Here is a 14,452-nt window from a genome sequence, read left to right as displayed (position 1 = left end):
GACTCAGTAGAATACAAGGCGCGAGCACAGTGCTCGCAAAAGAAGAGGACGAGAAAAATGAGGGCGCCTCCCACGTCGGCCCTCCCCTCCACCGCCGTCCCCGTCACGGGGGCGCCCCCTCGGCCTCACCTCACCAGCTGTTGCTCACACCACCCACCACCCTGCCGCGCGCCCCACTCTGACGAGACCACTCTATATATGCCGCTGCTAGCGCCTGTGCTACGAGCGGGCTGGTGGTGACCGAGAATCAGTTCAGTTCAGAAGGTCGGGGTGCGGCGAGCTAGCTGCCTATAGCTACCATGGCCGCGGCGCTGGCGGTCGCCGCGGCGGCGTCGCTGCTGCTGCTCTGCTCCTGCAATGTGGCGCGCGCGCAGACGCCGGTGTTCGCGTGCGACGCGTCGAACGCGACGCTGGGGTCGTACGGGTTCTGCAACCGGTCGGCGGCGGCGTCGGCGCGCGCGGCGGACCTGGTGGCGCGTCTGACGCTGGCGGAGAAAGTGGGGTTCCTGGTGGACAAGCAGGTGGCGCTGCCCCGGCTGGGCATCCCGCTGTACGAGTGGTGGTCGGAGGCGCTGCACGGCGTCTCCTACGTGGGGCCCGGCACCCGGTTCTCGCCGCTGGTGCCCGCCGCCACCAGCTTCCCGCAGCCCATCCTCACGGCGGCCTCCTTCAACGCCACGCTCTTCCGAGCCATCGGCGAGGTGAGCCGCCACCGCCACAACCTCCTCCGCCCCCCCCTGCTCTGCTGTTTTCTTCTGACTTCTGGTCCTCCTCTGCCCCCCGTACGCTCTGCTCCGTTCCGTAGCATTTATTTGCACCAGGTCCAGCATTGCGCCGCCCGCACTGCCATTCTCGATCGCGCTTGGTGGGGACGCATGGGGAGTGTGTGTGGGGCTGGTTGATTCGACGGCGAAGTTTCTCGGTGCCGTTTGGTGTGTGCCGGATCGGGGCGATTTGCGATTCGGTGCAGAGCAGGAGGAGAATGTGCCTTGCTTTTCCCTCTCAACTTTCCCTCCATGCGATGCGCGGCGGCAGGGCACGGCAAGAAAAGCCGCAAAAGCGTGCCGCCGGGCCGGATCGTATGCTGCTATGCTAGTCCCGCCCCTTTTTGATTCTTTTCGCCGGCGGCCTTGCACTTGCATCGATCGGTGACGCAGTCTCAATGCCATACCAGCTACTACTACTACGATCGATTTATACTATACTTGCATTGCACTGCGTAATCTTGTTTCTTGCTCATGGAGAGTCATGGCTGGCGATGGAGATGTGTGCCATGGTGAGTACTAGTATGGTTCTCGTAGTGAACTGCACGAAAAGTTTAGCTTTCGTCTGATTGAAACGGCAAAACAATGGCGACGGCCGGGTCGAGTACAAAAAGATGATATCGTGAAAAAGGAAAAATGAGTAGTAAAGAAATTAAAGAAGAAAAAATGATTGATACCGCTGAGTCTTAGGTTTATTTATGTTCACATGTCACGCGTCGAGCATCATTGGGATCCCTCGCCGTTAAGAAAAGGGAAAAGGGGACTGTGGGCAAGGACTGATTAGAGCAAGTATAATAGCAGGCTGTAAGCCAACTAAATGCTGAGGTGGAGGAGAGAGGGGAGGAGAGAGAGGAGAAGCGGACTGTAAGCTTACAGTCGGTTTAGGCACAAGAACCCAGAAAGTCTGTGAGAGAGACAAGTGGGCCATGTATTAACTGTAAAGAGCTAACTACTGTATGACTGGGCTGAGAGAAAGCTACAGGGAACCTTACAGCCAGCAAGCCGGCTGTATTATTATCCTTGCTCTTAGAGGGTGTGCCCGAACATAATTATGTCAGTACTGTTAGACTGTTAGTACGTTGGTGATCCAGCATCGGTGTTAAATCAGATGCAAATGCAATGCAACCGGTCTCCGTCCTCTGGCCGGCCGTCCAAGATTTACGGGCACTAATGTAGCAGCGCCACAGTACCGCTGTACGGGGCAGGGGTGTCCCACTGTACCCTGGAGCCCACTGGATTTTTTTTGCGTTACTACTCGAACTACAATTTAGTATTTGGTAATAGCTACACAATGCTAAAAGTTTGGTAACAATTTGATATTTGTAAGGGGTCAGTAACTAAGGCGCAGTATTTTTTTTTTGACTCGAGTAACAGGCATCTGTGCAATTTTGTGTTGTACATTGCACGTTAAGTAAGTGTCACATATGATCGTTACAATTTTGTATGTTGCACGCTAAACTCCGTATATGCTAAGAGGTCAGTAGTACATTTTGGATTTTTGGTAATAGGTACATAATGCTAAAACGGCATTGGTTTTTCTGATCCGGAAGGGGCATTAACTAATTAATTAACACGCTGCACTAGTGTTGTCTTAATTGGAGCATGCAGGTGTACTAGTAACGCAAGCGCACAAGGACCACATTGGAAATATCGGTCTGGCCGGTGACCTTGTTGTGTTGTGTGCACCCACAAACAAATATGCATAGTGCGTACCGACATGCGCAGCAGCTCTTGTAGACAGGGATATCTCGCGGTCGCGGACTGCATTTATTGGACGCTAGCGCATCGCCTGTCAGGCAGGGGCAGCCGCCGAGCCTTTTCGTCCCCGCGCCCACTTCTCCGCCCCGCTCCCATCCGTTGCGGCGTCGCTGTCTCTCAAGGTCTCATGGAGATGCACGGAGAGGAATCGGAGTTCACATTCATCCAGCGGGAAAAGCTAGCTGCGCCATAGGTGTGAGTGTCATCTGAATCTGATTAGCTTTGCTTTTGGTCAAGCCATGCTGCAACCCATCATCGTGTAGCTCTCGCCCTCGTCGGGTTTGGCAAGAGGCGGTGCCGTCGCTGGTCCGAGGATCGATTGATCTTGCTCGTCTCGTGCCTGGATTTGATTTCGCATCTGCGGTAGTGAGGTGAGAAATTCAGAGAAGCTACTGCTACCAGTAGTAGCAGCATGGATTTTAATTTGCAGCGCACCGGCCTAATAAAGCTTATCACAAGAATCCAGCACTTCCAGCAAGGACTGGGCACTGAGCAGTGAGCACTGCGCCGACAAACGCGACTCCTGAGTCCTGCCCTGCCTGGCTGGATGGACATCTTATCTCTCTCGGGTGCACCTACCGTAGGCCGTAGCCTGATCGTGCCTAGCTGCTAAATGCACAATGTACGCCGCCATCGCCATGCATGCATGCTCGACACACTGACTGTACTTGGAATTGGTCACCAGCGACGCGATTACTGCACTGCATTTTGAAGAATTGATTCTGACGACGAGATCTGACGGTAAGATGATGATTGAATTGAATCCTACCACTGACGATGCAGGTGGTGTCGAACGAGGCGCGGGCGATGCACAACGTGGGGCTGGCGGGGCTCACGTTCTGGAGCCCCAACATCAACATCTTCCGCGACCCGCGGTGGGGCCGAGGGCAGGAGACCCCCGGCGAGGACCCGCTGCTCACCAGCAAGTACGCCGTCGGCTACGTCACCGGGCTGCAGAACGCCGGCGCCGGCGACAGCCTCAAGGTCGCCGCCTGCTGCAAGCACTACACCGCCTACGACGTCGACAACTGGAAGGGCGTCGAGCGCTACACCTTCAACGCCGTGGTAAGCCAAGCTACCATCACGTTCGGCCAGGCAGCGGCGACGTACGGTCGCGTCGCCCCTTGTGCCGGATTGCTTGCCGTTCTGCACAAATTGAATAGACCGCCAGCCAGTCATGCTTGCTACGAGAAGCAAATGAGTGCACCGGCCTGCTGCCGTGCACATTGCGCAGCAGCACGGCACGGCTGCACCTGCTTGCAGAACAGAAACGCGTCCGGGCCCGGCCAGGGTCAGCTGGGGATTGACCCATGTGGCAGCCACCAGCCTTTCCCTTTCGTTGCTTTGTTTAAATGATCCATCCATGTCCGTTCTGCTTTTGTATGGTCCTCCGTCCCTGATCAACGTAGTAAGTGATGCTCTAGATCGGATCAAGTTCATGCACACTGACTGTCACCGACAGTAGTACATGTTACACTTAGCGATAGGGCCTTTACGCCAAGTTCGCCGTAAACGGCCAACGAACAGTATTTTTCTCTCACAACAAATCAGCCAATAGTACTTTCAGCCATGGCTTATCAGCCAAGCGAACATGGCAACTGGCCACTGCTTGCTTCTCCCATTCTGTGGCTTGGCTGCAAAGCTGCGTCGATGAGATGACGACCTTTTTGCCGTCAACATCTAGTGCTCCTTGCATGGCAACGTCCCTTTATTCTTTCTCTCTCTCTCTCTCTCTCCCTCTCTTATAGTAATACGGAGTAATAAAGAAAAGATTAGGGTGAAGCACCGGAAGATGAAGATACATGGAGAATCCCCCGTATTAAGAAAGAAGAATGATTGATTAGGGAATGTCCCAACGCGCACATCTAGTATAGATTAACAAACAAAGCCGGCAACACGCGTCACTCACCACTGATCAATGATCATCGACCACCACGGATTTTTGTTTTAGCAGTTGTTAATCCCATCAGATTCCGGTGGTTTCAGACAGGCCGTTTACCCGAAATGGCCGATCTCTGTCCACCGAGACGCATAAACAAACCTGCATTCGCGCCTCCGTGGCAGCGCTCGGGCGCTGCTGTTCTGGACGCGCCATTTTTCAATGCCTTTGGTCCCTTGGAGGATAGAGCACTATCGTAAACTGTACCATATTATATCTAGTATCTGCCAGGATCACGAGAAGAACATTTTGGCTTTTGGGTTTGTATATTGGTCTGGGAATACTAGGCAGATTATTAGATAACACAATGACGCACCTAACCTAACCATGTGTTTCTTTCCAAGCAATCATCAGTCCATGATCGCTGTTACGCAGCGAGACGTACTGACAGTCTCTGAAGATCCCTTGCGAGATGGATGGATGGTCCAGAGAAACGCGAACGCGGCAAGTTTCAGCATTCTGATCTTTCGGCTTTGTGATGTGGGTTCATCAGGTGTCGCAGCAGGACCTGGACGATACGTTCCAGCCCCCGTTCAAGAGCTGCGTGGTGGACGGGAACGTGGCCAGCGTCATGTGCTCCTACAACCAGGTCAACGGGAAGCCCACCTGTGCCGACAAGGATCTCCTGTCAGGAGTCATTAGAGGGGACTGGAAGCTCAACGGGTGTGTATCCAATCCAAATCCACCATGACTTTTTGCAGAACTGCAACTAATCTCATGTTCAGAAAACATCTTTAACAATACCATTAATCTTGTGTATTTAAGCTCTGAAAGTTTAGGAGAGCTCAAATGGCAAAATGCTGCTTAATTCTGAAATGTTAGCCCAATGGTGATTGATCTCTGTAGGTACATTTCGTCAGACTGCGACTCGGTCGATGTGCTGTACAACAACCAACACTACACCAAAACCCCCGAGGACGCAGCCGCCATCTCGATCAAAGCAGGTACTATGCCAAACCGGCAACGGCCCTGCTCATTCATGCTGGTGCTCTGCTACGAGAACAGTTCACCATTTCGACGACGTCTTCACACGTGTGCTGACTCCGGCAGGGCTGGACCTGAACTGCGGCAACTTCCTGGCGCAGCACACGGTGGCGGCCGTGCAGGCCGGCAAGCTGTCGGAGTCCGACGTCGACCGGGCCATCACCAACAACTTCGTCACGCTCATGCGGCTGGGCTTCTTCGACGGCGACCCGCGGGAGCTGCCGTTCGGCAACCTTGGCCCCAGCGACGTGTGCACGTCCTCCAACCAGGAGCTGGCTCGCGAGGCCGCGCGCCAGGGCATCGTGCTCCTCAAGAACAGCGGCGCGCTCCCGCTCTCCGCCAGCTCCATCAAGTCAATGGCCGTCATTGGCCCCAATGCCAATGCCAGCTTCACCATGATCGGCAACTACGAAGGTACAGTACGTAGTATATGACGATCATCCAAGAAATTCTTATGTCAAGAACTCTGTCTTAACTCTTAAGCAAGGCAAGAGCATGCTCACTGACTACTGCTGTCTGTGTCCGATCGATGGCATACAGGTACGCCGTGCAAGTACACGCCGCCGCTGCAGGGCCTGGGCGCGAACGTGGCCACCGTGTACCAGCCGGGGTGCACGAACGTGGGCTGCAGCGGCAACAGCCTGCAGCTCGACGCGGCCACCAAGGCCGCGGCCAGCGCTGACGTGACCGTGCTGGTCGTCGGCGCCGACCAGTCCATCGAGCGCGAGAGCCTGGACCGGACGAGCCTCCTGCTGCCGGGCCAGCAGCCGCAGCTCGTGTCCGCGGTCGCCAACGCGTCCAGAGGCCCGTGCATCCTCGTCGTCATGTCAGGCGGCCCCTTCGATATCTCGTTCGCCAAGTCCAGCGACAAGATCGCTGCGATTCTCTGGGTCGGATACCCCGGCGAAGCCGGCGGCGCCGCCATCGCCGACGTCCTCTTCGGCTACCACAACCCAAGTAATTACACTGCACGCTAGCTGCGTCCGCAACGCATAGCTCTGTCTGTACTGAGAATGACTGACTGTTTTGATGATGGTGGTCGCTCAGGTGGAAGGTTGCCGGTGACGTGGTACCCCGAGTCGTTCACCAAGGTCCCGATGACCGACATGCGCATGCGGCCGGACCCGTCGACGGGCTACCCCGGCCGGACGTACCGGTTCTACACGGGCGACACGGTGTACGCGTTCGGCGACGGGCTGAGCTACACCAGCTTCGCGCACCACCTGGTGTCGGCGCCGAAGCAGGTGGCCCTGCAGCTCGCGGAGGGCCACACGTGCCTGACCGAGCGCTGCCTGTCCGTGGAGGCCGAGGGCGCGCACTGTGAGGGCCTGGCGTTCGACGTGCACCTCCGGGTGCGGAACGCGGGCAAGATGTCCGGCGGCCACACGGTGTTCCTGTTCTCGTCGCCGCCGGCGGTGCACAACGCTCCGGCGAAGCACCTGCTGGGGTTCGAGAAGGTGTCGCTGGAGCCCGGGCAGGTGGGCGTGGTGGCGTTCAAGGTGGACGTGTGCAAGGACCTCAGCGTCGTGGACGAGCTGGGTAACAGGAAGGTGGCGCTCGGCAGCCACACGCTGCACGTCGGGGACCTCAAGCACACGCTCAACTTGAGAGTTTGATGAATGAAAACCCCGAGACCGATCGAGAGGGAAATTGCTACAAGGCAGTTGGAATTGGAGGATTGGATGGGTCGGTCGCGGTCGGGGAAGAGAGGTTTGTCAGAATTGGTTGGGCAGGTGTCTAATAAAGGCTTCCTGTTGGGAAAGAATTGGATCCACGGGCAGCTTAGTGATTTGTTTGGAGGTGTTGGATTCATTGGAGGTTCGAATTGGATCCACGGGCAGCTTAGTGATTTGTTTGGAGGTGTTGGATTCATTGGAGGTTCGATTTGTGATTGCAATCCAGATAAATGTAATCTATTGCAGATTCCGAAGGAAGTATGTAGAGCCCTTTTCATACAATCAATCTCAAAGTGCTCACATGGTTCTTTTTCTCATGATTGAAGAAAAATAATCTGACTGGATTACAAATACTTAGATGATAAATCCGTACATTGCTGGCCCTAACAGGGCCAAATTATGTCTGTAATCTTTGTTACTGACTAAGTTACCTTCACACGGAACTTCTCAGAACCGAAAGGACATTCATAGCAATCTGAACCATGTGTGGCTGGAGTTGACTCGATGATCAGTTTGGTGCCATCTCTAGTTTCAATTGTAAAGATCAGCTTCTCTGTCAAACATACATTCACGACGCGACGCCACAGTGGGATAATTCTACTGCCATCACTAGTAAACACGCCACCTGTTTCACCTTTAAAAAGGACAAATTCATCGAGGATGCTGCTGGTGTGAGCTGAGATTTGGACGTGGAAATAGCCCCAGAGGACATGAATCTCAACACTGGCCTCCACTGCTCTTTTAACAACCGTAAATTTCACCTCCACAGTGCTAAGCTGACTAGCACAAGTGACCTGCATAACCTCATTTGTTTCCAATCGGGTAAGTTTTCGGCCATCAATCTCAAGCAATCCCTTGCTAAGTTGTTTGTCCTGCCCCCGCGCGCCCTTAATCTTGAGATCCACCTCGAGATATATAAAATCTGACAAGATAAGTCCTCGAGCTGGGCCAGTCAAGATCAGCGATTTATCCTATGGAAGATTACAAAATAGGTTAGCGACATCTTTCTCTAGATACACTGCATCAATGCGAGCTGTAGGCAAGTACTGAAAGCTGTTATGCAGGTGAGACATTGTGTTTATCCAGACTCAGGCGGTAGGACCATATCTAAACCAAATACTTCATTTCTACTCAAGACCTACATCAGGTGCTAGCAATAAACATAAAACAAACATACCAATTATTTTTCTACATTTGCATTTTGTGAAAAACTAAAAAAAACAAGTACTGTTATATATAGTAAGCACCACAAACTATAAAAATTAGAATTGCCATCGTATATAATAAAATTCATGCACATGTTTATTGACAACCAATAGTGATAGATAGTTGAAAAAATTGAAATTACAAGTTAAGTTATAACATGCATAACAAATTTCAAGAAAAGGTCTTTGCCAAATGCCAAGGTAGAATGAATTCATGCACTACCTGTGACTTGATGAGCTGGGAATCCCTTCTGTGGCAGCGGAAGAGATAAACACATTTAAAGTCAAGGTAGTCTCTTGCTATGGCTGTACCATACACAATTGTCCGTGACAAATAGCTCATGGCATCATAGTCACAGTCATATGTACAGTTGATTGACATTGCAGCAAAATGGGTTATTTATACCATTACTAGATAGCAAAAAACACAAGCTAACAAATTTCAAACAGCTGCACGATCAAATGATTTTGAGTAAATAACAATTTCCTTATAAGCATGCCTATCAATTAAATTGCAGCCAATGGAACTGGTGATGATGAAAGTTGGAGTACACACAGGACACCGCACAACAAAATGATATAAAATGAGATTTCAACTGTAACACAATGATAATATGTATGAAAAGATCAAAAGACTAAAAAAACTTAAAACAAACGGAATTGGTCCTATTTGTTTCAGTTTGTTTGCTGGGTTCTGCGAGGAGTGCGAGCCATAAGCCAAAACAAACGGTCTAGTTGTTGTGCTGCCTTTTGAAAACCTAGAAAGATAACTTCCGAGAAAATGAATTGTAAATAAAAGCTAAAAAAACACGGACGAAAGAGCTTTTTTGTGACTTTTGGTGTGCCGATAAACTAAAAATTTACTACCAAAGACTATATAAAAAGAACGTCAACAACCACAAGCAAAAGACAACTTTTGAGAGCTAGCTAGATAAACAAACTCTTGAACTCCTAACTAACAATAAACTGCTGCAAGTTGTGGTTTCTTTCCACTCCAAACCTGATAAGCCATCGATTTTTTTAATAAACACAACCTTTGAAGATGAAGCAATTAAATTGACGGATTTTTGGGAATATGCAGGTAAACAATTAAATAAATAAATTCGCTATGGAATTGGGCTTACACTCCTCGTCGAGGTCGAAATTGTAGAACAGTAGAAGTCCTCGAAGTGGAATCTGGTCCACACCAGAGAGATTTTGCCTTTGGATCGTACTTGCGGATTGACTTAATGACTGCGGCATGCTTTTTCCTCCTCCAGACGAGCTCCTCCGCCTCCCGCTTCAGCCTCTCAGCGTTCCGCACGGCCCAGTTGGGTTCCATCCTCTCGTCAAAAAATAAGGGCTCGAAACACACCTCATCCTCCTCGTCTACATCTTCCTCCTCCGGCTCCGACGACCCAAAGTGTTCTCGAAACAGATCCTCCAGCCCAAAGTCGCTCGCCGGCCTCCGTGTCGTAGGTGCCCAGGCCGCCCGTCGAGGTCCCGATCCTTTTCGCACATGGCAAGAGCCTTGGCCGCCGTTTGGCCGCTCGTGAAGGGATGCATCACCGGCAGCGTGCTCGGCATCACCGTCGCCGACTGGGTCGCCTCCGTCGTCACCATGGACGGCGCCTCCATGCACCCCACCTTCGACCCGCAGCAGGCCGAGCGCGCTCTGGTGGAGAAGCGCTGCCTCTACCGCTACGACTTCTCCCGCGGCGACGTCGTCGTGTTCAGGTGAGTTAAGTCGCCGCCGCCCGCCCGCCTCCGGGTCCATGGGCGTTTCTTGGATTGGTTGGTTGTTGATGTCGCTGCTGTTGCTCGTCGCAGGTCGCCGAGGGACCATCGTGAGCTGATGGTGAAGAGGCTGATTGCGCTGCCTGGGGATTGGATCCAGATCCCGGAGAAGCAGGAGATCCGGCAGATCCCGGAGGGCCATTGCTGGGTTGAAGGGGACAATGCCGCCCTCAGCTTTGACTCGAGATCCTATGGCCCTGTAAGTTATTCATCTCGTTACTGGACACAACTGCGTTATTGGCCTAGGATAAATTGCTTGTTAATTACAAAAAGGAAGGCCTGACTGTGTAGCTGTGTTACAGGATAAAAGCCAGTTGCTTACTTGGTTACCAAAGTGATAGTTTTAGTCGTTTATTCCTAGGGATCTTTTTAATCTTGATGAAAGCTTCTTCATCTTGAATTGGCATATTGATCACTGGAGGAATTTAACTGTATGCTTTGCAAATCCGAGCCATTGACACAATGCTATTTCATTATTCATATTTGTATCCCCATTAAAAAGTTCAAAGTATCAATTTCATTCCTTGTTTGTTTGGTGGATAAAACTAGCTTGAAGCCTTCAATATCTCCACTCCTGTTCATTTTCTCAGATGATAGTTTCCTCATGGTTTATTATGATATGATATCTTGCTAGCCTTTTATTCTAATTCTAATAGCATAGGAGGGCAAGTATAAAAGAGTAGGCCAGTGCCTCGTTGAGCTTTTTTCGGTTCTGAGTGTTCATATCTTTCTGTCCTTTAAAGAGACAAGCAAATGGCGCCCAGGCTCCAGCAGTACTCATTATGAAATACTTGTTTGCACAGTGTAGCAGATCGAGTTTCTAGGCATCTGTGATCTTGTTACTGAACATCCAAAACACTTTATACCTGCAGGTTCCTATGGGTCTGTTGCGGGGCAGGGTCACACACATAATCTGGCCACCCCAAAGAATTGGCCGAGTTGACAGAAAAATGCCCGAAGGAAGGATTATGCCACTGTGACCTTTTGTTAGGTTGGTTATCCTGCATTCTTTTTCCATTCTTGGGTTAGGATAGCATTACAAAATTGGACTGGTTGAAGCCTCAAGATGGACTCCACTGTATGTGGGAGGGCAGTGAAACTAAGGAACAGATACCGTTCGCTGGTCTGAAACTTGGCTGAAACTGGCTGAAAAACACTGTTCCGGCTGAATTGTTGTGAGAGAAAAACACTGTTCCGACTGAAAAAAGAAGCAGAACAAGCCATTTTTAAGACAAGCGAACGGGGCCTGGTGACAATCAATCTCCCTGTCAGAACCAATTGCAGGATTGTTTGAGAAAAGAACCAATTATAGGAAATGTCTGGTGAGAACCTTTGCTGCTTGCAGTTTTTGGAATCCTTATGTTGTCATTGAGATGTATGATGCAGCACTGAAATTTTCCATTCCATCAAGAGAAGTATGCCTCGTCCTCTCTACAAATGCTGTGGTTTTCTGAACTCACCTGTGTGCAGAAAAAAGTAACCATGAACATTTTGAAAACGACATTTTGCTGGTTTGAGCTTAATTAGTTCTGTAACAACTGAGAGAGATGAGGCAGAATATGATGCTTATAAATGTTGGTAAATGTTAATCTGACCAATGGAAACCGTTGGTGCCTGAGTCGTCGTAATGAGATTAGCCAATATCCTTCACGAATTCATTCATATATCTGGGGATTTCTGGTTGTTTTTGTCTGCGTCCGCTAGTTGCGAGTGGAATGTTTCCCACAAATGTTTTCTGTAATATTGGGCACTGTCCTTGGGCTAACTGGCTTTGGTTAACGACTCACTATGTCAAACGTTGTATTTCCGTTAATGTCATTAATGGAAATGGGGCCACCTCCGATTCAAAAAAAAAAATCTGGGGATTTCTGGTTTGGTTTCACGGGGTTTCCAAGTTCCATCAGATACATCAGATCTTGTAGGTATTACAAGTACTGATATATATGGCTTACTGGATTTCACTCTGTTTTTGAGTTTCAGACTTTCAGCTACTTGTCAAGTATCATATATCCCACATTCTGTTTTTTTTTTCTTGTTTAGTTTGGTTATCACTGTCTTTTAGTTCAGCAACGGCATAGGTTTTGCTGCTGAACCTGGTTCTGGTGTTACTTAAAAGGTTTAGAGCAGAGATGGAGTTGGCAATGGTGCATGTGATACACCAGCATCAACATACACTCTCGCATCTCGTCCGATGAGTGAACTGATAGGCCTAACATGAACCAAAGTGAATCGATCACTCTTACGTGTACTCCGAGTGTACTAATAGGTCTAACATGAACCAAAGTGTATCTCAAAATAATTAGCATGGATTATGGATGAGGAAAAGATTGGGGAGGGTGAAAAATAAATACTATACATAGAATTTGGATATGAATGTTGATAGCCTATATATATCTGCCCTAAAAATATATACATCTGCAGTTCGATGGGAGCCTAACCAGGCCGCGCTAGCCCAATTGGCCCAAGTGACAAGGGTGAGAATAGGCATTGTAGTTTAGGAGTTCGATGGCTGCTACTTCGCCTGTTCTTTTATGCTGCGTTCTTGGTTGGTCTACGAGCGAGGTGGGACTAAACCATCCGACGCGGATGGCTGACTGCCTTAAAAACGTGGCTTAGTTGGGGCACGACCTCGCGTTGGCCCGAGCATCCAGTCCGCGGCCAGACGAAATAGAATGCAAGCCCAAGACTGGCCCGGCCCGGGGAATGAGAGAGAAGCAAAGGCTGTGTGGGGTTCGCGTACCAATGTGTAGAAACTTGTGGACAGGAGAAGAGCCGCGAGTCATGGTCGCCGGCTCTTCCCCACCACACCACCTGTTCCGTCACCACTATTCCTCCTCTGTCCTCTCCTGCCTCACATCTCACACCAGCAGAAACGCCAGGCACCAGCAGCAGCGGACCACCACCACGCCGCCAACCCTAGGGTCTACGAGGAAGGAGGAGGAGGGAGCAACGCAGCGGCAAGTCGATGGTGTCGATGAGCACGACGCTGCACCCGCTGGATCCGTCGGTCCCGACCGTCGCCGAGGGCGGAAAGGAGGAGGAGGAGGTGCGGCGGGCGCGGGAGGCTGCCGCCGCCGCCGCACCCACGGCCGTGCCTGTGCCCATGCCGTCGGTTGGGAACGACGAGGAGGAGAGGCCCCGGAGGGTGCGCAAGCCGTATACCATCACCAAGTCACACGAGAGCTGGACCGATCCCGAGCACGACAAGTTCCTCGAGGCGCTGCAGCTGTGAGTCGTCCCGTCCCGCTCTCCCCCCCGTCATATTCCTGACTACCACCTCCGGCAGCGCTTACCTCTGCTTTGCCTCACTGGCGCTGACCTGTCTACTCTTCCTTCCTCTCGATCGCTAGAGTTTGGTTCACTAGTTGGGTTTGTTAATCTGCGAATTGTGCTCACGTTTGCGTCTTCCTGTGCTTTAGTGGCCAGTCGTTGGTCAAATGGTAGATCTAAGGGTCTGTTTGGCCTAGTTCACCCTAGAGTCTCATCTATTGGGGGCAATCACTCTTTATCCCACTGTGGAACATGACTGGCAGACATCCTAAATTGTTTGTTATCGTCCCGTAGTTAGATTCTGCCTAGTTGCCTTTAGGATTTCACCCTACTAAGTTGTTTTGAATGGCAATGTGTTACCCTAAGCATAGCCGTTAGAATTTTAGTCACATGTATCTAATCCATTATTATGGATCCTGGTCGCATAGATGGCTTGTCACCTAAACAGATGCTTTAGCAGTTTATGGACATTTCATACTTGTAGAATGCCTCGTGTCACACATCTGGAGCAGCTTTCTTACATATTAATCCTTCTTTCTTTTCAAGTAACAACTTTGACCGTGATTGGAAAAAGATCGAAGCATATGTTGGCTCCAAGACAGTAATGCATGTATAATTAAATTTGCCCTTAGATCCTCAAATCCGTGCCATTGTCTCCCTTTGTAGTTGACTAGCTTTGTCACACAAGGTTTTAGGCTAGTTACGGTTTTTAGTCACACTATTTTAGGTGAGTATATTTACATTTTTTTAAAGGAGATGCATACTGAGAAACTATTGGTTGCTCTGGATACCAGTGACCAAGTGGAGCACCTGCAAGAAAATACCATTCAGCGTATGGTCTTCAACTTCATTTTAGTTACAGTAGATAGGATAGGAATAGTTGCATGAAATCTGGTGTCAGTAGCTAGGTACCATCACTGAAAGTGGCCTCTCTTTGTGTATCCACTATGTGGTTCCTGCTATACAATTATTCCCTCCAAGGGCTACCATTGAATCGCCCTGCGCGTCGCACTCGTTTATTCAAAGATTCGATGCTCTCCAAAGTGAGAACATGAGTTTAAACATTCTTTCGCGGTCGTC

The 14,452-nt window shown here is 50.3% G+C and overlaps 3 protein-coding genes across 3 annotated transcripts; 2 read left to right on the top strand and 1 right to left on the bottom strand.

Annotated features, from left to right (window-relative positions):
- On the top strand, positions 1-7,613 carry LOC136492547 (beta-D-xylosidase 4-like). Its single transcript, XM_066488525.1, has 7 exons — positions 1-701; positions 3,306-3,587; positions 4,955-5,124; positions 5,308-5,405; positions 5,512-5,859; positions 5,986-6,402; positions 6,493-7,613. The coding sequence occupies exons 1-7, from the start codon at positions 300-302 to the stop codon at positions 7,059-7,061; spliced, it is 2,286 nt and encodes a 761-aa protein (XP_066344622.1). The 5' UTR covers positions 1-299; the 3' UTR covers positions 7,062-7,613.
- LOC136492424 (uncharacterized) lies at positions 7,544-9,647 on the bottom strand. The gene is made up of 2 exons (XM_066488441.1): positions 9,528-9,647; positions 7,544-8,092 (listed from the first exon to the last, which is right to left on the bottom strand). The coding sequence occupies exons 1-2, from the start codon at positions 9,645-9,647 to the stop codon at positions 7,544-7,546; spliced, it is 669 nt and encodes a 222-aa protein (XP_066344538.1).
- On the top strand, positions 9,600-12,180 carry LOC136493815 (uncharacterized). Its single transcript, XM_066489955.1, has 3 exons — positions 9,600-10,042; positions 10,136-10,301; positions 10,975-12,180. The coding sequence occupies exons 1-3, from the start codon at positions 9,825-9,827 to the stop codon at positions 11,080-11,082; spliced, it is 492 nt and encodes a 163-aa protein (XP_066346052.1). The 5' UTR covers positions 9,600-9,824; the 3' UTR covers positions 11,083-12,180.
- Positions 12,181-14,452: the final 2,272 nt, after the last annotated feature.

This window comes from Miscanthus floridulus, chromosome 11 (assembly GCF_019320115.1).
Source record: "Miscanthus floridulus cultivar M001 chromosome 11, ASM1932011v1, whole genome shotgun sequence".
In the NCBI taxonomy this organism is placed as follows: Eukaryota; Viridiplantae; Streptophyta; class Magnoliopsida; order Poales; family Poaceae; genus Miscanthus; species Miscanthus floridulus.
Note: the sequence above shows the minus strand (reverse complement) of the source record. Positions and strands in the feature narration are given on the sequence as shown.

What these genes read in the sequence shown, in the direction of transcription:
- LOC136493815 (XM_066489955.1), top strand. Translation starts at nt 9,825, where the DNA reads ATGGCAAGAGCCTTGGCCGCCGTTTGGCCGCTCGTGAAGGGATGCATC. An exon ending in GGCGACGTCGTCGTGTTCAG is followed by an intron (nt 10,043 to 10,135) that starts GTGAGTTAAGTC and finishes TGCTCGTCGCAG; the next exon opens with GTCGCCGAGGGACCATCGTG. An exon ending in ACTCGAGATCCTATGGCCCT is followed by an intron (nt 10,302 to 10,974) that starts GTAAGTTATTCA and finishes TTATACCTGCAG; the next exon opens with GTTCCTATGGGTCTGTTGCG.
- LOC136492547 (XM_066488525.1), top strand. Translation starts at nt 300, where the DNA reads ATGGCCGCGGCGCTGGCGGTCGCCGCGGCGGCGTCGCTGCTGCTGCTC. An exon ending in TCTTCCGAGCCATCGGCGAG is followed by an intron (nt 702 to 3,305) that starts GTGAGCCGCCAC and finishes CTGACGATGCAG; the next exon opens with GTGGTGTCGAACGAGGCGCG. An exon ending in GGGGACTGGAAGCTCAACGG is followed by an intron (nt 5,125 to 5,307) that starts GTGTGTATCCAA and finishes TGATCTCTGTAG; the next exon opens with GTACATTTCGTCAGACTGCG.
- LOC136492424 (XM_066488441.1), bottom strand. Translation starts at nt 9,647, where the DNA reads ATGGAACCCAACTGGGCCGTGCGGAACGCTGAGAGGCTGAAGCGGGAG. An exon ending in TCCGCAAGTACGATCCAAAG is followed by an intron (nt 8,093 to 9,527) that starts GCAAAATCTCTC and finishes AATCTTCCATAG; the next exon opens with GATAAATCGCTGATCTTGAC.